This window comes from Anabas testudineus, chromosome 17 (assembly GCF_900324465.2).
Source record: "Anabas testudineus chromosome 17, fAnaTes1.2, whole genome shotgun sequence".
Taxonomy (NCBI): domain Eukaryota; kingdom Metazoa; phylum Chordata; class Actinopteri; order Anabantiformes; family Anabantidae; genus Anabas; species Anabas testudineus.
Window position 1 is genome coordinate 12,822,195 of NC_046626.1, and position 19,818 is coordinate 12,842,012.

General features: G+C 40.6%; 2 protein-coding genes across 2 annotated transcripts in view; one reads left to right on the plus strand and one right to left on the minus strand.

The window, feature by feature from the left end:
• Positions 1–3,014: 3,014 nt before the first annotated feature.
• Positions 3,015–8,371, minus strand: LOC113172487 (NAD-dependent protein deacylase sirtuin-5, mitochondrial-like). The gene is made up of 9 exons (XM_026375470.1): positions 8,265–8,371; positions 7,566–7,683; positions 7,098–7,231; positions 6,416–6,641; positions 5,936–6,023; positions 5,742–5,795; positions 4,865–4,988; positions 4,609–4,724; positions 3,015–4,315 (listed from the first exon to the last, which is right to left on the minus strand). The coding sequence occupies exons 2-9, from the start codon at positions 7,663–7,665 to the stop codon at positions 4,243–4,245; spliced, it is 915 nt and encodes a 304-aa protein (XP_026231255.1). The 5' UTR covers positions 7,666–7,683; positions 8,265–8,371; the 3' UTR covers positions 3,015–4,242.
• Positions 8,372–9,230: 859 nt separating this feature from the next.
• Positions 9,231–19,818, plus strand: part of LOC113172530 (phosphatase and actin regulator 1-like) — a 36,926-nt gene continuing 26,338 nt past the window's right edge. The window contains exon 1 of the mRNA XM_026375532.1: positions 9,231–9,361. Within this exon, the coding sequence (XP_026231317.1) occupies positions 9,250–9,361 (112 nt within the window). The 5' untranslated portion in view covers positions 9,231–9,249. The remainder of the gene's footprint in view (positions 9,362–19,818) is intronic.

The window sequence follows — 19,818 nt, forward strand, 5'->3', positions numbered from 1 at the left end:
TGTTCAAAAATCAAAAGTCAGTTAGTTAGTCAATTAGAACTACCTCAGATTTTGGTTTGTATTGATCTTCACCATTGTTGGACCAAATCTGTGAATCTGACAAATGTTTGAGTAAACAAAGTAAACTGAAATTACAGAACAACGACGCAACTGGATAAAAACGCGAAAAGCTCTTTTAAACAGCCTCTAATCTTGTTAGCCAGCTAGAAGCAAACTATGTAGAAATGATACTGCTTTGGAAAACATGAAGATGTCAATAATAAGCTTATTTTCTGCTAAAGTGAAGTGAAACGAGAAAGAGATAAAGTGAGTGAGAGATGTTCACAGAAATCAGATGGAGCAAAAGCTAGAGGCAGATGGAGATTCCCACGATGCTGGTCAACACACACCTATGTAATGAATATTGAGCGGGTTGTGTGAGGTCAGACTAGTGATGTGCGAAGTGGCAAAAACAGAGCAGGCCCCTTTAGATTATGGAAAAGCTCAATGTTGATTACAAAACTGAATATTGAAACTCAAAGACATTACCAAGATTCATCAGGCACAGTGGAGAGTGTGTCCTCGTATTAGTGCCCTGTGCAGGCGTTCTCATAGGAGCCAAGCTCTCTGGCCGAGCTGAGGCCAGCGATCGATAACTAGGAGAAAGTGGACACTAACCTTGATCCTAATTAGTGCAGGGTTAGAGCAGATTAGCTCGCACCTGAGCCCCCATCTTAGTCTTTCTCAAACAACAATTCCCTCCCAATCAGGCCGGCAAGAAGCACCAGCGTCAGCGTTTATTCAGAGACGTGCAGTGGGACAAGTGAATCCACCTGAGTCAGTGTGTGAATCTGACTCTTCTCCCCACATCTCGTCTGTTGTTTATCTCCTAGAACATGAGGATTAACTCAAAGCTGACCAAAACTAAAGATGCAACAAACACACTGTAAGGTGGGGACAGGTGGGTGTGGGGAGGGCGATTAGTGCCGTTGCGACTTAAATTGGATTGGATGATGAATCTCGCTGCATCAGAGGGATTAACTGTAAACATTTGTTATAAGGGCTGAGTCCGTTATACACACAGTTCAGGGAATGGTGAAGAAGAGAAGGCGGTGAGGAGACGTGGCCGTGTGTGTGTGTGTGTGTGTGTGTGTGTATGTATGGCAGTCTCCACTCCAGTGTTGTGAACTGACAGTTACTATAAATAGAAAATACCGAGGCCTTCACATGTGCTTGCTATTGTTTTAGTTAAAGTTTATTTTTAAAGTACTTCCTATTTTTGGAAGTTAATCAGCTGATTAAAATCATCCATTGTTTTCTTTTTGTTTTGTTTTTAACCACAAAGTATATGAGATATGATCGTTTTACAATTGTGTTTATTTATTCTCCTATTTCTTTAATCTTATCTATTTCTGTAAAACTTTCTCAGCAGATGTATAATATTTTAATATGGCTCCTCTCAAAACACAGATAACGCGCTCCTGAAATTACACAATGAGCCATGCCATGCCTAACAGACTTGAACTATGTGCATCTGTGTAATGTTCACAGCTCCTCACTGAGCTTGACCTGGTTTGGTGTGACACCTCTGTCAGTCTGCATACAGAAAGAAGCTTCACACTACTACACATGCAGCACAGAGACACACACATTTTCACACAAATGCCAACAACTACTAGCAACAGCTATTTCTAAGCAGAAACTCCATCAAAAGAAGTCAACAGTGGCAGCCATACCCATACACATGCACAAAATCTGGTCTTCATCACTACAGGGGACTTTACATTTACACCGACTTACATTCATTTCCTGGAGACTTACCCTTAGTTTAACTGTAGCCACAACATCCCTGACCCTAACGTTACTCTAACCTTGAACCAAGTCATCACTCTATAATTCAATGATTTCCTCAAAGGGACCACAATGAAAGTCATGTCCCTGCAATATGAGCAATACCTTCTGCACACACACGTACACACACACACCTACACTACACGGGTCATCTCCCAGTCGACCTACCTGCTCACTGAAAGAGCAGGTAGCGGGATATTTGTAGAGCTGCCACCAATGATGATGACTCTATTAACCTAAAGGCTGATGGGTGAAACAAGTACCCTTCAGCCATCATTTCATCCTTCTCCACTACATTAATAAATGAGCTTCAGGACTTGGGAGCAGAGTTCTCTGCTCTCTGGCACCTTGTTCACTCAGTTCGAGAAATGACTGTATCAGACAGGCTGAGATTTCTCGTAAGTGCTTCTCGGTGTACTTTTTTTCTCTTTTGATGACAATTGGGACTGTGCGTCTCCTTAAAGAGAAGCAGCTGTAATAGAAGAGGAAGTTAGGAAATCTAATCATAGCAAAGATGATGATGCATTAATAGGTGGAGATGAGTTATGGGAGACTGAAAGATTTGATTTGGATGCAAACTGTAACAACAAGAGCGAGTAATGAGGTGCCACAGTGGAGACACGATGAAGCTTGAGAGGACGCAGCACTGTTTTCTCAGCTCGTGTGTGGACTAGAACTGTATAATAAGAGAGTGCAGAAAGTACAGTGGGCATGAAATAAACAAAGCCTGAGTGACTCCCATGAGATACAGAAGATGGATTATGTACTAGTGTGTGTGTGTGTACATCCTCCTCGTTGTGTAACACCTTCATAACTATCATTACATTACCATAACACTGTCTAATGAACATAACCTTCCGCAACTAATTTAAATGACACCCAGCCCTCTGTGGCTCATTTCTGCTGAATGATGTAACCATTCTGCCTGTTAAGGAAAAATAAAAAACAAAACCACTTCCAGAAGCTGGAGTTTTACCTCTGGGATGCATAAGACCTGTGTTTGAAGCCAGGGGTCGCAAGATAAGACGAGGAGGTCAAGAGATGATTAACTGGAGAGCAAAGGGTAAAAAAACACATTTCTGCTACATAACATGTTAAAGTCTTCTTGTGACTCATTGGATAGTTTTTAGGACAGAAAAAGAAAGAATAAAACGTTCTCACCCAAAAAAAAGAACGCTAAAAAAAAACACAAATAACAGTTTTATTAAAGTTACCTACATCCTTGTAAGAGATAAGAAACAAAAGAGGCCACCTTGCGTCAAATTGCTTTTTCCATTTTCAGTAGCATTATGGTTAAGGCTGAGACTGTTTCCTCAGCTCTGACGACGCTGACTTCACTGATGGGCCAGAGTACTTAGATGTGCGTTTTCTTTTACTCATGTACACAAAGAGAAATGTGAATGGATACACAGTCGGTTTCTATGTCCCTCTTACAGCAGGGTTACATGTAGCGCTATGAGCTACAGCTAAGAAAGGGCCATGCTGGCATCTACTGTTCATTTTGTGCCACACAACCCACTGTCGTTCAGTAAAAGCCACTGAACCTCTTTCAATGCCGACAATAACACAAAAACAATCAATATACATTTTGTGTTTAATAAAAATTTCTTGCATCATCATTTTTAACAGTGGAAATTTGTTTGATATTTGTGGCCAAAAAGTAAAAGAAAAGAAAAGAAAAAAAAAACCTCCATGTACAGTGATTAAACACATTTTGTTTTTCCCAAATGAAAAAAAATGAAATGTGCGTAAAAAACTATCATGACTCATGACATGTAAATATACTGACAAAGTAAACACAGTCAAACAGCACAAAACCGGAATAATGCTGAGTCACATTAGGAATGACTAGTTTTTTTTACCTTCTCTGTCATTGGTCAACATCAAACTCTGTGAACTTAATCTTCACAACACTGATTTGCACTTGAGGTTTAAAGCAAGCATTTAGACAATGTTGGTCAACAGTTTGGAAAGGCACAAGATTATATTATTGTCTGTACATCTGTCCATTTGATGGAAAGAGGAAAAATATATTCCATTGGCACCGTGAATCTAGTTTATCTAAAATATAACAGTCCCTCGCCAGCATCTAGCATGTAACAAATAACACCCTGTGAAAGCTGAGAAAATGTTTTCCTATGCAAAGAATTGCAGTACAAAGTGCATTACTTTTCTTATATCAAGCTGCATAGTTCCTGCTTAAATCTAAGCAACAAATGCTTACAGAGTTCCATTTCCAGTTTAGTGTGTTATATATTCAAGTCTTAAAAAACGTAATTACTTACACCTCTCTCTACCACGCACTGACAGCTAAACAGATGTTAATGCAAAGATTATCAACAATGCTACGAATCCCCGCTGTGTTGGGCTGCATTATGTAGAAGAAGCCTCTGATTGCCATCTGTAAAGTCCCTACATAACCTCTGACTCATGTTGCGCCAATGCTGGGGGCAATGTAGTTCCACATGGACCCTGGAAATGGTACCTGAGTGACATCACACACACAGAAAAACAAGAAAACACTTTTATTTTAACAGGTAGAAGGTCAGTCAATGTGTTTGAAGTACTTTTGTGAAGTGGGCGACTAATTCAAGGTTAACAAATACTGTGGAGACTGGATGTTGCCTGTGCAGCCAGTGGATGGCACTAAATATCAGTATACACATGCATCATTACCCACAGGTCTGGTTATCTTGTGACTGATATGTTTTTATATGTTCATTCATCCCTGTATAGGCGTTCTCTTGCAACATGGATTCAGTTTCTTAACTGACTTACGTGAAGTACTCAGTTTTTGGTGATACTTGTGTGTTGAATTCTGCCACTGGGATGCCTCTGGCTGCAACGCGGGGCCCAAACATGGCTGCTGGGTAAACAATTGAAGACGTGCCAACCTACAGGTAAACAACAGAGGGCAATGGCATCAACATTAACTTCAAATCTACTCTAAAGACTTTCTGGTCTGTAAAGGCTATGAACAAATGATGTGTTGTATAATAACAATATACAAGAGGAGGACATGAGGATAACTCACCACCAGACAGAGGTCACAGATTTCCATCTCTTTTTCCACCTTGGTCAAGATATGAGAATCCAGAGTTTCTCCAAAAAACACCACATTGGGCCTCAGCAGACCGTGGCAGTCAATTTCCTCACACCTTGATAAAGCAGCACCAAACAGTCCTTACTCAATTATTTGTAAAATAATATACAGCGAGTCCACAGACATAGTTTCACCGACTTTGTGGTCAGTTATGGAGTTCTGTTCTGCGTAATTTAAAAAATTATTAGTGGTCACACATAATGCAGTCACAGATATATTAACTAAATAGTGATAAACAGATATAAAACCCTATCAACATGAACTGTATAACCTGTGTCCCTGACTGGATTATGTGTGTTGCGGTCCACAAGTTGTCTACAATAATTAAAACTCACAATAATCCAACCTTTTGGCCATATTTGTTTCATTTTCTATACTCTAAGATCTGAGACAGGGGTGTGGCAGCAGAGCAGTGGGCTCAAGGACCATAGGTTCCCCTTCCCTGTTAATATCAGCAAGACAGATTTTGCACAGCACACTACTGCCCCCATGTGGACGCCTTCACCTCAATACAAATCATTACTAGTTACTGTTAAGAGAACATAAAGTTGTTTATTTACTTCTATTGATCAATCACCTCATAGTCAATATGAATCCATAGAGATTTCTGTACAATACAGGTTTCTTCATGTTTTTCTTTCTCACCACAGTCTTCCTATTTACCATGAATGTCTATGCTCCTTATAGGCAGAGAATCATTCATATGAAATTTGCATATACAAAATTAAGCATCAAATTAGGCAAAAATTATTTTCTGAATTTTGTCACAAACCTCTTTTAAGCATTAACATTGAGATAGTTATCCCACCTTGGCAATTTATCCACAGGAATCTGGGCATCAGGAACATCTGGGCCAGGTGCGCTGTGCGTAATCAGAAAAAAAACACACTGGGTTAAATAGAACTTCACCCACTTTAAGGTTCAAATGCTGTTAAGATTACACTACAAATCCTATATGTTTATCAGTGTGTGTATATATACTCCAGAGATAATGCTTCTTACCCTTTGCCCTTTAAGGCAGCACATATGGGGCTTCGCCTATTCACGGTCACGTTTCCACAAGTCATACAGCGTGTCTCCTGCAGACTGCCTGCAGTAGCCACAAGATAATACAATTGTTATTGCATTTTTGTCTGCTTGTGTCGATAAAACATCTCCCTTGACATAGAATTTGCTGACAGTGATAGGTTTATGTGCTGACACATAGTTAACTAAAATAAAACATTTAAGAGATCACTCTAAAGCTTTAACACAAGTATACCATAGACTTAAAACAGAATAAAAAAAAAAATAATAATAATAATAATAATAATAAAATAGTCTCTTTAATACTGACATTAGAGAATGAACACTTGTTGAGCAGGTTCTGTATTAGTTATATTTAATTAAATCCCTCTGCATTTAACCAACTCGAGCTTTTTGTTCAGCTATTTACTAAGGAAAATTAAATACGTCGCACTCAGCACCAACTTTGCCTCTCACCGTGAATCTTGAGCACATTTTTGGACCCAGCCTGTCTGTGAAGATCATCTATGCACTGAGTGATGACAACCACAGAACGTCCCTGCTTCTTCAACCGCCCCTCACACTCTGCTATAGCCAGATGGGCAGCATTCGGCCTCTTGCTCATTACCAGCTCTCTTCTGTAATGGTAGAACTCCCAGACCCGAGACGGAGTGCGAGAGAAGGCCTCTGGCGTGGCGAGGTCCTGACGATGCATAAATAAAAGAAGGTTTCAAGTAAAAGTTCTAAGGTTAAGAGGGTGACAATCAAATGTCATTCAATTTACATAAATTAGAAAGATAAATAAAAAGCAGTGTAGTTCAAGTTCAAATATGTCAGTCAGAGATTATAGTTTTTATTTATTTATTTGGATTTAGGATAACTGTTGATTCTTTCCCAAAGGTAAATACTACTGCAGCCCACAACATGAATTCAGGTTATGCAACAAACACCATTTCTCTCTTTAGTGGCTGTTGCTGCTGAGATAAATCCACTAAGCTGTGAAGATGTATTATGTAAAGATAAAATACACCCACTCTACAGCAACAACTCTGAACTACAGCTAAAAATCAGACCAAACACAAGAGTTTGACCTAAATAAAAATATAAAACAATCCATGTACCCATGGGTTTGTTTCGTTTGTTTGTTTTTTTTTTATACCTGCGACAGCCATTTCCTCCATTTCTCATTTTCTCCCCTGAAGGTTGGTACTCCGCTCTCGGCGCTCACACCCGCCCCTGTGATGATTGCTATGTGTTTGGCTTTGGAAAAGACCTGGCGGAATTCGGACATGTCTAAAAAAAAAAAAAGAGAAGGAAAAGCAAAATATTATGAAGTGAATTTTAATTTTTTCATAATCTAGTGTGCAGTTTTTAATCCAGTTAGTCAGAAACTACCTGTTGCAGTTACAACTTGACTCATTTCTAAGTCGTATCTTTAATGCTACTCATATATGTTTGTACCACATTGTAAATATTACATTACAATATTATTATTTCATTTTTTTATGTACCGTCAGTGACTATCAAAAAGGAAGACGTTGCTCACCAATATGAAGTTTAATATGGCACTAATGAAGTCATAACTCGGAGGACAAGCATTTTATAAACCTAGGTCCTTTCATTTTACCTGAGCTCTGTCTTGCTTTGTCCATCAAAGGTCCTTTGGCCACCTGAGTGGAGCACATTCGAAGACCAAGTGCAACCACGGCTCGATTTTGGAGAAGCATTGTCACCTCTGTTTCAGACTAAGAACACATAATAACAAACAAAGAGTAGGTTAGAAAAACAGGTTAGCGTTTCAGGCAAGGTGATGCAGATGTGCAGTGGGTCTTCTGATTATATTGGATCCATGTGCAAAATTGAGCATTTTGAAAATAATAAGTGAGCAGTACATAAGAGACCTTATTAGTCAGATTGTTCGTAAAATAGTGTGCGACTGAACAAACTTAAAAGTGTAATGCTACCTAGTCTATGGGGAAATTCACACACGTTTGAGTCAACAAGCTAACTGTCTAGCTAAGTTACACTCATTACTACCTCCTTCAGTAGCCCCATTACCACCAATAGCAGAATAAATGTAAACAATATACATTTTTACAATATAAAAACAGGTAACCTTTGGCAACATGTTGCATTTTTCTTTATAACTGTTAGAATAATGTTTTGTAGATGCGTGACAAAGTAAGCTAGGGATTAAATCTCGCTGCCACATTAACAGGGACCTACGTGCACATCCAAACGTGCACATCTCGGTAATATCAACACAGTACAGCACTAAAAGCGTTGTACTTTAATGAACCCGTCCTAGAAATGTAATCGTACATACCTCGCTTAGGGATGTGTCCAAATATTTCCACCTTCAAAGCATCGAGTGAAGCCGAGTTAGCTTGTTTACGTCTAGCGCAGCAATCAACACGAGATGCCGTAAAACGAACCGGGCTGTCGCAAACGCTGCTCGAAGGGAGGCGGAGTTTAGGAGCGACACCTACTGGTAGACTAGTGTAAATGTTTCATTCAAGAGGATTGATCCACAAAACAAGACGAGGTATTTTATTTTATATTGTTTTTAAGCCAAAAGAAAACACAAATACCATCTGTCTGAATCATCTGTAAGAAAAAGGCAAACTGGAAAGATGTCTAAAGAAAGCTGATATTGCTACGAAGAAACAAAGAAGTTGTTTTTGTTACCTTTTATGACATAATACATGTTATTTATTACCTTTTTAATATAACATCTGGGCTGAAGAAAAACACTGAAATATAATAATAAATATACAAAATATGTTTTGACTCACCACATTTTATGGACAACACTGTCTAAACATAATTATGTATTGTATTATTGGTAATATATTATTGTTACTATTAGCAGTAGTAGTAGTAGTAGTGATGATATTTATACACAAATATATGGAGTAGTAATAATTGTTGTAATTTATTCTTACATAAGAAAAAAAAATAAGCCGTAGCTGTAAATCAGATGAATACATGAACACGATACATTATTTCCACTCGTTTTAGAGTTCTGAAAGGGTATAAACTAGATTAAGTTTTTTCACAGAGCATTATCTGGTTCACCACAGTCGATTTTTTCCCACAGCCTATTTTGCCAACTTTATTTATTCCTCCCAGCGTGCATGCCATGATCCACCAACGCCTCTCTCTCTCTCTCTCTCCCTCTCTCTCTCTCTCTCTCTCTCGGTGCGTACTCGCTCCTCTCCAGCTACCTCCCAGTGTGTGAGCGGCCCTGGTTCTGGTTCTGCGTCTGCCCCAGTCGGCCGGCAGTCTTCACTGGACACTGGCTCAGATTGATGGCGACCACTCCAGACAGCAGCACAGACCGCCGACCGATAAGGAGACTCCGCTCCAAGAGCGACACCCCATACCTTGTTGAAGCCCGGCTCTCCTTCAACGTCCGGACAGGTAGGCGCACATCCATCCCTGCTGTCCCCGACACTTCTTGTTAGATGTTTTGCCGGTCGTCGTTATGGTGGACTGGAGGATTTGTATCCACAATATCCATACAGTCTTCTATTATGGTGGACTAGTTCTGGTCTGTACTGTATTGATGCCTCTAAATGTTTGGGCAGTGGATGATGGAGATGTGACTGGTAATGTTATGCAACTTTGTGGACTAATGTCGGGCTGAAAGGGGCTTCACGCGTTCAAAAGCGCAGCTCTCCAACAGCTTTAAATATCACCCATGTGTCAAATTCGTCAGCGCTTTGGTAATTGCTATGAGTGTAATACAACGCAGTTACATAATAAGAAGAAGCTTCAACGTGACGTGTAGTAGCCCAAGCTCCGACAGGGGTGGTGGTGGTGGTGGTGATGGTGGTGAACAAAACCGTGGGGGATATTCAGCGTCTTTTGGGACATTTTAATCACCGCGTTTTGAACATCGACGTCGTGATGATGCGCGTAGTGAATAGTCCTCTGTCTCCATCAGCCTTCACACAGCGTGTTGCATCCCCCTGTTACCATGGTGACTTGGCATTTTATGCTGAGGAATCAGATCTTGTGCACACAACACTGTCATTGAGATTTACCGTAAATAGATCTCATGGCATTCGACAATCTCTATCATTCCCAATCACAAATGTGCCCCCCCCCCCCCCCCCCCAATTAGTCTCGCTCGTTAGGACGATCTGAGTGCGCCCACATGTGTGACTTAGGATGACATCACAAGTCCCACGCTGTTTGTTCCCTCGATGCCAATGTTCTGAAGCGCACACACACACACACACACACACACACAAACATGTAAGTCCTAGCAGCTACTGCAACTCTAGCTCCAGCATCCCAGCCAGCTGGAGTCACACCCATCTTATGCACTCAGCAAAATGTGTGCGAGTGTGTGAGGACCACGCCTGTAGTGTTTGCATGGCGTTCAGCTCAGCGAGGCATTCCTATAGCACATGTGTAATGTTTGTTACTTCAATTTCCAACTGGCATCTTATAACGTGAATGATCACTGTGGTTGTGCTCTCGTTTGGCTGCACTGATGTGGAGAGCACTGAGCATTGTTTGTGATTTCATTATTAGATGAACGCTCATTGTACTGTGAAAAACCAACCTTTCAGAAACGAATTAAAGCTTTTGCAGTGTGTTAAAACCTTCTGTTGTAATGGAAAACGTGTGTTGAATGACACAACGGCGTGTGTGTGTGTGTGTGTGTGTGTGTGCATACACCCATTGCCTGCAACCAACAATCACTTCATTATGAAATGATTTGGTGATTTTTTTTCTTCTTCAATTAATCATTTTGTCTTAAAATAGTGAAAATATCCAGCACAGTTCTCCAGAGCCCAAGATGACATCTTTTGTCTTTTTTTTTATTTTGTTCCCGTCCAACCAACAGTCTCAATACAATTTTTAAAGAAATGCAGCAAATTCAGATGATTCAGTTCATCATTTCTGCACCAATGCCTTTTTTTTTTTACTGTAAGGATGGAGAGCGCCTGTTATTTCCAGTCAGGACAGTAGCAGTTTAGACTCAAGAGACTGAAGGGGTTGTAACTCAGAAGGTCATCAGTCCAGCCCTAAAGTGACTGCACCTTTCTCCAGTGCAGCTTATCAGTCACCAATAAAGGAACTGCTGTATCAACAGCTCCCAGATATGTAATGCGAGGCAGCGTATTACTACAAGGGTGCTCTCTTGTGTTTTACTGCATGAATGAGTCTTACATTTAAAGAAAATACGAAGCCCTCCAGCATGTTTATCTCAGAAAAACCTAGGCTGCTCAAGTCGATGAGTGTTTGGCCTGTGGAGACAAGCTTGTTGTCAATGGCAGGACACTGTCATCTGTCTCTGTGCTCCTTTTTTATTTCCCTACTCTACAATAAACTCATACAAAGCATGCGGATGGTACGGGGGCGATTTGTAAAACAGCACTGTTGACTCACTTCCACCTGAAGAAGCAGAGCAGGATTTAGCTTGCTTATTGCCAAGGAAACCAAAAGTCTTGTGGTTTGTGTGCCCAGGTGCTTAATAATGATAAATGACCAGGGCTGCCAAGGACCTGAAACGAGAACTAAGCAATTATCTCTGTGTAGTCCCGAGCAAGACAACAGTTTTGGTGTTGTTACAATTTTCACATGTCATTAGAATAGAGCTTAATATTCTACATTCGATAGCTCACAAAATTATTATAGTCAAAAAAATGTGCCAAGAATGACAGAAATTGATATTTATTATCTAGACATGTGTATTTTGCAATTAACAATTTAAATTTTTTTGTCAGGTTGTAATCAAGACCGTGCCAATCTGGCATATGTTTCAATGATACTGAGTTGCATAGTGCATTTAGTGTGTAAGTGAGTAAGCTGGAGCTTTGCAGAAAACGCAACTGTTCAGATTTTATCAGCTGATGCACAGAAATAACAGACACTTTATGGACTTTTAATGGAACCACAGAGCATGTATGACACATTACTTCATTGCACTGGCCTGTTTTGCGCCTGAGCTAATCTCATTTTCCTCCCAGTTAAATTGATTCGGAGTGCAGTCTAACCGACTGTGATTTAATGGCGTCACTTATTGCTCAGCTGTCGATGATTGTGTTACCTGTCGTAAAACATGAAAGGGTGATGGTGTAGATGGATGGTTGACCTACATCACAGATTTAATTTCAATAATTTCTGGCTGTTTCTGAAACAAAGCTCTCTTTCTCTCTCTCTTTCTCTTACACACACACATACGTCATCTGTGCTAGCAGCTGAGAGATTGCAGTGTTTGAGAAACTAGAATCAATACTGTTAAGCTAAGGATCTTGTCTATGGACTTTTAGCCAGTAGGCAGAGGTGTGTGCATGCGCATTCATGGGTGCATATCAACGTGCATGCCTGTGAGCACCAAGTGCCTCTGTTTGCGTGTGTGTATATCCCCTTGTTAGTGTGCTGTGTATGAGTTGCATGCTGACACAGCATCCATCTCACTGGAAGTGGTTGTCTGCATGTTTTTATTTGCTCATCATTCATCAGCTCAACTACAGCCCCATCTGCTTTCCCTCTGCAGAGTCAAGCCACACACAAGCTCTCCCAATTACATCCCTCTCATAATTCAAGCACAAGTCATCAATCCCATGTTTGTGAGTCATGCAGCATAATGCAATTTGGCACTAGTAAGTCTTTTTGTTGTTTGCTGTATGCACCTTGCTGTCTTGAAACACAGGTCAGCATGTCCTCACAAGCTCGGGGTCTTCTCTGGAATCTAGAGCATGTGGAGCATTAATCATAGCACACCCTCTCCTCTATACAAATGAAAATTGTGATGAACAGCTGGATTCTGTGTGTACTGTGGAGGTCGCTGACGGCTGGTGCTCTAACCCATACCCTATACCTGGTCTGAATGCAAATATATAAAGCTGAAACCCAGACCTGGCTGCATTGCAGGTGTTAGAGGATTGATAATACAGTACTTTATCTAGTTTTTGTGCAAATTTGTTTTCACACTATAATTCTATTTTGTCTGCACATGCAATAACCACATGAACCTTGAACACAAATACATGTGCATACATGTACTTTGTCTGACAATTCAATATTAAAACCAGGTTCAGTGTTGCAGTCACATTAAGCAAAGATAGCTAAACTCCACTCATTCACCACCCACCACTCCCCACTTCTCTCTCTCTCTCTCTCTAGCTTTCTAATGCTTTGTGTTGCAATCCCTGTGTACAGTAAGCACACAAGTGCAATCAATACGGACCAAATGCATGGTGGGATGGGACAAATTTCTGCTGCAGAGCTATGTGTGCCAGTTTGCTTTTCCCGTGGATTTACAGTATGCTACAGAAACACTTTATACAGCTACTGGCCAGGACTTGAACGCAGCTTTAGGACATGCTTCACGCACAGATTTTTTATATTTCACTACTCTGTTAATTATTTAGAAGTGATTTGCGCACTGTCACAGAATATGCTATCCCTGATTCAAGCTGTCAGAATGGCAAAAGGATTCTGAGATGGGCTGGAGCCAGTGCAGAGGCTGATTAATTTGTAATGTTTTAAGCTGTTTGTAGCAACTATAGATTCTAGAAGTGTTAAAAGTGGCAAGAGATTTGTATTAGTTAGATTTGTATTAGTTAGATTTGTATTAGTTAGATTTGTATTAGTGCACAGTCTCTTTAACTCTTTTTCTAAGTGTCGTCTATAGCCCCTACTCTGATCCCTCAAACCAACAAACGCACAGCACATCGCTGACATTTCACACCATCATATGATAGACTAAAAGCCTGCATCTCAAAATAAATAAATAAATAAATACAGCCAAGCATCCCACCATCCCTGCTCGGTTGCCTTCTTGTGCTGAAGCATCCCAGAGCTGAATAAAACATGAGTGGGAAAATCAGAGCAAAAATAGCAACGCTATATCCAGGGCTCTTACTGGATGCTACTGCTGCATAAAAGTTCAGTGAACCATCAGTGTCACTTGGCCAGAACATCTGCCAACCTTTCTAGCAAGATGGTTGGAAGGAAAATAGAGGCAGGTGTCTTCAATGAGACGTTGCAGGAAGCTACATCTTTCCAGAATCTCTCTCCTTCTCTGGTTTCTTTTCATCCCTCTTTCTACCGCACTTGGAAGTGTGGGAAAGGCTCCTGGCTGTGATGTGCTTTCCACACGCCAGCTGGTAAATAACACCTTTTTCAAAAGCTTCCCAAGCTGAAGTAAGCTGCATGACAAAGTCCCCGTGGGTCATGTTTGCTGTGTAGTAAGTGTGGCTGCATGTTTGCTTGAGAGGGTTAAGATAGCACATTGGTCTGAAAAGCAGCATGGCCAAGGAGGAATTACACTGGAGGATCTCCACCTGACTCGTTGTCAGCTTAGAAGCGTATCACAATAGTTTACCATATTTTTGTGATAAGGATATAAATGATTATAGAACAACTGTGTCATTCAACAATTTCTTTTTAGCCACAGTTATGACGATATAAGACGATCTGATATGACAGCCCTAGTTTGGAGAGCACACAGGGACATCCAGTAAGCGGCTATGATAAATGTTTTGTTGTTGACACGACCAGTACACCTCTCAGTGTGCACCAGCTCTATATGACATTTCTGCTGAGTAAGAGACACAGAGTCTGAATACCTTCGGTGCTGCTGCAAACCTGGGACTCAATTCAATCAAAGCTGCAGTGCACCACCACTCAGCAGTCCTCAATCTTTTATCCTATTTGTAATTAGAAATGTAGTTTGGCTCATACTGTACACTTCCAAACCCCACAAGTGAAAAATGAACATTTGGGGTTGATGTACACCATATTTGATTAGAGACCATCAACATATCAGTGGTTGATCCTATGTTTTATATTATAGTATAAAGTTTCTTTTGGAGTGAAGTGCTGTGTGAGCTCTGCACAGAATATTGTGATAAATTATGCCTCCACTTGTCAGACAGTTATGTAAGTCTGTGTAAAGACAGACTAATAGCCTACAGGATAAATGGCTGGGATCTGAGGAAGCTGAATAATTCTGTGAAATTAAGTGATTGAAACAGGAGGACATTTTGCTCCCATCCTGTCTCCAGCAAACCTTGTAGCTCTGAAGTGAAGAATTGATTTTGAAATCACAACACATAATAACTGCAATGACAAAAGGTTGACTTTGTCAGGTTGTAAATACTGTTTCATCAAAAAGGAAACTGACAAAACTAACAATTGCATTTCAGAACTGTATAATTTAAAAACTTTAAACTGCATTACTTTTAAATAATACAACAAATTAAAATGACCTGCACTGATTGGTAGCTACCCCCAGAGAAATAACGTGAATATATAGTGATATTTCTGTTTCCTGTAATTTGCATCACACACTCTGCTGTTTGCTATCATTGTGTGCACCACAGTGCACAGTGCCCTGCAATGATCCAATACAGGCGCCCTGTGCCAGCTGCAGCATAACACATACCAAAGCCTCCTCCATGTTTTACAGTAGATACAGTGTTCTGTTCCTTGAAAGCTTTGCTTTTTCGTTGTGAACATAGAGCTAATATGACTTTACAAACAGCTCAAGCTTTGTCTTATCTAAGAACATTCTCCAAGAAGCATTGTGGCTCGTCAGTGTGTATTTTAGCACATTCCAGTCTATAGAGTCCTCCGTAGAGTCCGCTATAACTGAAGGACTTGGTCACAGGCTCATCAAAAGTGTGTGTCACATAAGAGTGTGACATGCAAGGGCTGTGTGGCCCTCCAAGGATACCATCACTGACCCATCACCAGTCATCACAAGTCATGTTCACCGATGTTCCAGGCAGCACAGTGTGTCCAGACTGTTTCACATATGTCACATGTTCTCATCTGAGAAGAGAACGGGGCGCCAGTGGTGGATCTGCCAGTTCTGGTGTTCTCTGGCAAATGCCAGTCAGGCTGCATGATGCTGGGCTGTGAGCACAGGTCGTACTAGAGGACTCCGGGCCCTCATCCACCCTCAAAGAGTCTGTTTCAAACAGTTTGGCCAAAAACATGGAAGTCATTTTGTAGGGCTCTCACACTGCTTTTTTTCTTCCTCCTTGAACAAAGGAGCAGATCTGGAATCTATTACATGCTCTTGAGACAAAGTAAAGCAAGCCTTCTTGTACCTGCATGTATGTGTGCCATCTTGGAGTAGCCTGATTGGGCTGCGGGTTCTGCCTCATGCTATCAGCAGTAACAAAGAAACAAGTAAAACATAAAACCCCCGAAGAATAAGTCAGGAAGGATGAGGAGAGATCATTTGTCTTTAAGTGTTCCCTTAATTTTTGGGACAGCGGATGCTGAGAAACCTGTGCCTGGAACTAGGAGATATTTGTCTTAACTTCGGTAGAGGGAAAAGTGGCCCTAAGCTCTTTGGTTGATAGTCCACTCCATTCAAGCAAGACAGATGCAGGTTTCAGGGGAAAATCAGAGTGTCTCTGCAGACAGAGCCAGAACATCCTAGAGGAGTGGTACAGTCTGCACAGTCTGTAAGTGTTGCAGAGCCTCACTGGAAATTGCTTTCGTCTGTTGCAATTTCCACTTGATTTTTTTAAACATACAACTTGACCTTTTCACCATAAATCATCTCCATCTTACTTTCAAAAGTATAATGTGTTCCCTTTCCGATTTTTGCACCTTTCATTAAACAAGACTAACACAAATGTCCTCATATCCCTGTGGTCTAACTATGTTACAGACATGCTCATTTCCCACCCCCAAAAAAAGCTACTGTTCGTCACCCTCTGCCACCTTCCCTGCAACACTGTTTCTTAATAAGCAGACAAAGTGAGAACACAGACAAACTGGAACATCCCAGACAGAGGGTTACTCTGTGCTCTGCACACAAAGGGCTGAACACGGAACAAATTAAAATGGGCCCATACAAAATAGATCTGATGTTTCAGATATTAAATCTGAAGAAAAATGTAGCATTAGATGCATCTTCTTAAACCTGGTCCTACATTACCGTTTTTAAAACCAAATTGTTCTGTGGTCCAGATTGTTTTTATTTTGACAGCTGTACATGCTGACATAGAAATCTGTTGCCAGTTTTAATTTCATGGGAGATGGTCTGTGAAATTAAGAGTTCATCAGATTATATATATTGGACCATAAACACAGTATCTGGCTGATAACATTGAGACCAGCCTGTGGAGCACCACTGCTCTCTGGTGGAGAACTGCTGTTTCTGCAGCAGGAGGCTGCTAGTTCTAATAATGATTTGAATCAAACACTCAAGTTATTTGCTAAGCAAAAATAACACTTATGCCAATATAAATTGTCATGTCATCTACAGTTTGGGGAAATTCTAATTGCTTTTAAATCCAAAAGTCTGGCATATTAAAGATAAAACCATTAACCAGTCAGTGCCTCGATGTTTTTTAATACTGTTTGCTGTAAATGTACTTAAAGGGTCATCCTGAGCACAGTGCATTTTGCTGCTAAAACCTCTGCATTTCTACTCCTGGGAAAGTTTCAATGCAGGCAAATTACCGTTTGTGATGTTTAAAATCTAGAACCTCACATTTTTCTTTTTTGCTTGAAAAATGCATGCGATCGACAGGCCTTGTTCAGTTGATCAAGAAAGCACTCGTTTTGTCTTCTGGGTGTATGTTTTACCAGTTTTTTCCCCATATGTGACTTTTTGATGAACAATATCAACCAAAATGTATTTTAAAATTCTTAAAAGTACAGCATTTGAATCCTGTAATACAGTGCGAGTCCACAAGCAGGTTGCGATTCCCCCCTTGTAACACGAGCCACAGTCCTCGCACTTGACCTGCACTCAGCCGGCCTTTTGCACAGGTGTCACACAGGTGTGGCTCGTGCCCCGTGTGTTTATACAGATGCCATTTAAGGTTCTTTAAGGTTGAGAGTATTTCTTTCCGCACATTGGGCACGGATAACCATCTGCGTGCCTCGCCATATGTGCTCTCGGGCAGTCTTTTGTACTGAACTGTTTACCGCAGTAGGAACAAACACCGCTCTGCTGATGTCTGTGCTTGTTCTGGTGCAGAATTAGGTATGCAAGAGATTTCAGAGCTTTTCCCGCATGTTTCACTAATCTGTAGCGTTACGCAAGTGTGAATGTTTTCACGATCATTCAGCAGATATGGCTTTGTGTAACATTTCTTGTTGGCGTTGACGTTGAACCAGTTCACATAGCTATACGAATGTTCTCTTATGTGTGTGTGAGCCCCTGTTTTTATGGGACTCTGAATATTGTCTTTTGGTGAGCATCATTTCTGAAAAGTTCTTTTCACACATGGTGCACAGTGCTAGATTTAGTCCTTATCTATCCACTCTGCTTTCTTTCCACTTGTTTCAGGACTTATCTCAGTGCAGCTCTCACTGGTACTGTGAGCTGATTGGAAATTACACGCACGAATAACAAAACAATGGTTAGTGTTTGTTTGCTATTTTTTCCTTCCAGGCCAACCTTTGAAACATTAGCTCTGGTGTTTCTCAAAACTCTTATAATAAGAAACTTTGGCCACGTTCCTGACATGTCGAAGGCGGTTTACAAGCTGTATAGTCTGCAAGCTGGCGGGTGCATCTGTGACAGTTGGGATCTCCTCTATGTCTCTTGAAATAGCTGTGTTCTCCTGATTTGTTATGTTTGTGGAGCCTGAAGAAATTCTGTGCGAATTCAGTCTTTGCTTGTGGATTTGGGTATGAAACCCCACATTTACCTTCCTTGTGTGCCTTGTAGTCTTCATGGTTGTCAGCGTCTTCCCCACAACAAGAACAAATGTAAGGACTATGCTCAATGTGGCATTTCATGTGCCTTGTCAAGTCAGCGGAGCGAGTAAATATTTAACCACATCCCGAACACTTTTTGACACGGCTGCTTCTTTTACACGAGTCAGAAGACATTGATTCCTGGGGCTTGGGTACAGTTTCACCCAGCAAATACTTTTTGGTTTTATCAACAGGGTTTGATTTAGCGTGATGAGCTAAGCTTGTAGAACACTGTGGATATTTCTGTGCCTGCGGTTTTCTACTGACCACAAAACCTTGTTTTCTTCCTTATGTTTTTCAAACTCGCTTCCAAGTGACGCTTGGGATGCTGAATAAGTGTATTTAGGGGTTCTGGAAAACTGTCTGACTCTTGAAAAAAGTCTACACTCTTTCAAGATAGCAGAAAAGAGACTGATCCACATCAGTCAGTGTCTTATTTACCAGAATGACACCATAATAAATGTGGATTTGAACAATGCAGGACCTCATGAGTTTCACAAATGTTTTATGAGGAGGGAAATGCACTCAGTGTGTTTGCTAGATCTCAAGAATGCATATAATGCAGTGTGTTTAGCTACGAGACACTGAATGTAAAAAGTGCTTTCGCTTGTTTGAGGAAAACTCCACATGGTATGTTTAAATATTTGACAGATGCAGGTATAAAGTATTTGCTATCTTTGGCATTTCACTCTATGTGTCCCAGGATTATTGTACTGTCTATTGTATATGTGAGATACATTCTTATTCCACGTTTGGAAGAGGCAGCTGCTTCTCACATTAAGTCACGTTTTTTAGTGAAAACTTTACTTTCTCAAAAGTCACACGAGGAGGGTTTACTTATAGTGTTGCTTAAGTGCCACAATGGAGAACTTCAGCTGATACTATTGTCATATAGTTATATAATTTTGTCTATAAAGGCAGTTTAGTTCAGATATTTCCAAAGTATCGGACAAGTAGTGAATGAATTAATCCATTAAACGTAGCAGACAGATGACAAGACAAAGAGAGAAGAAGGGAATTGAACCCCTAAGGGTGAAAACATATACATATAGATAAAGAACCTAGTTATTATCACTAGAGTAATTAGAGGCACCTGCTACAATGCATCGCGTCATTAACGTTATTACCGTGAGCGTTATCAAACATCTTTTTTATCAGCTGGTAGGACTGAATGTGGGCAG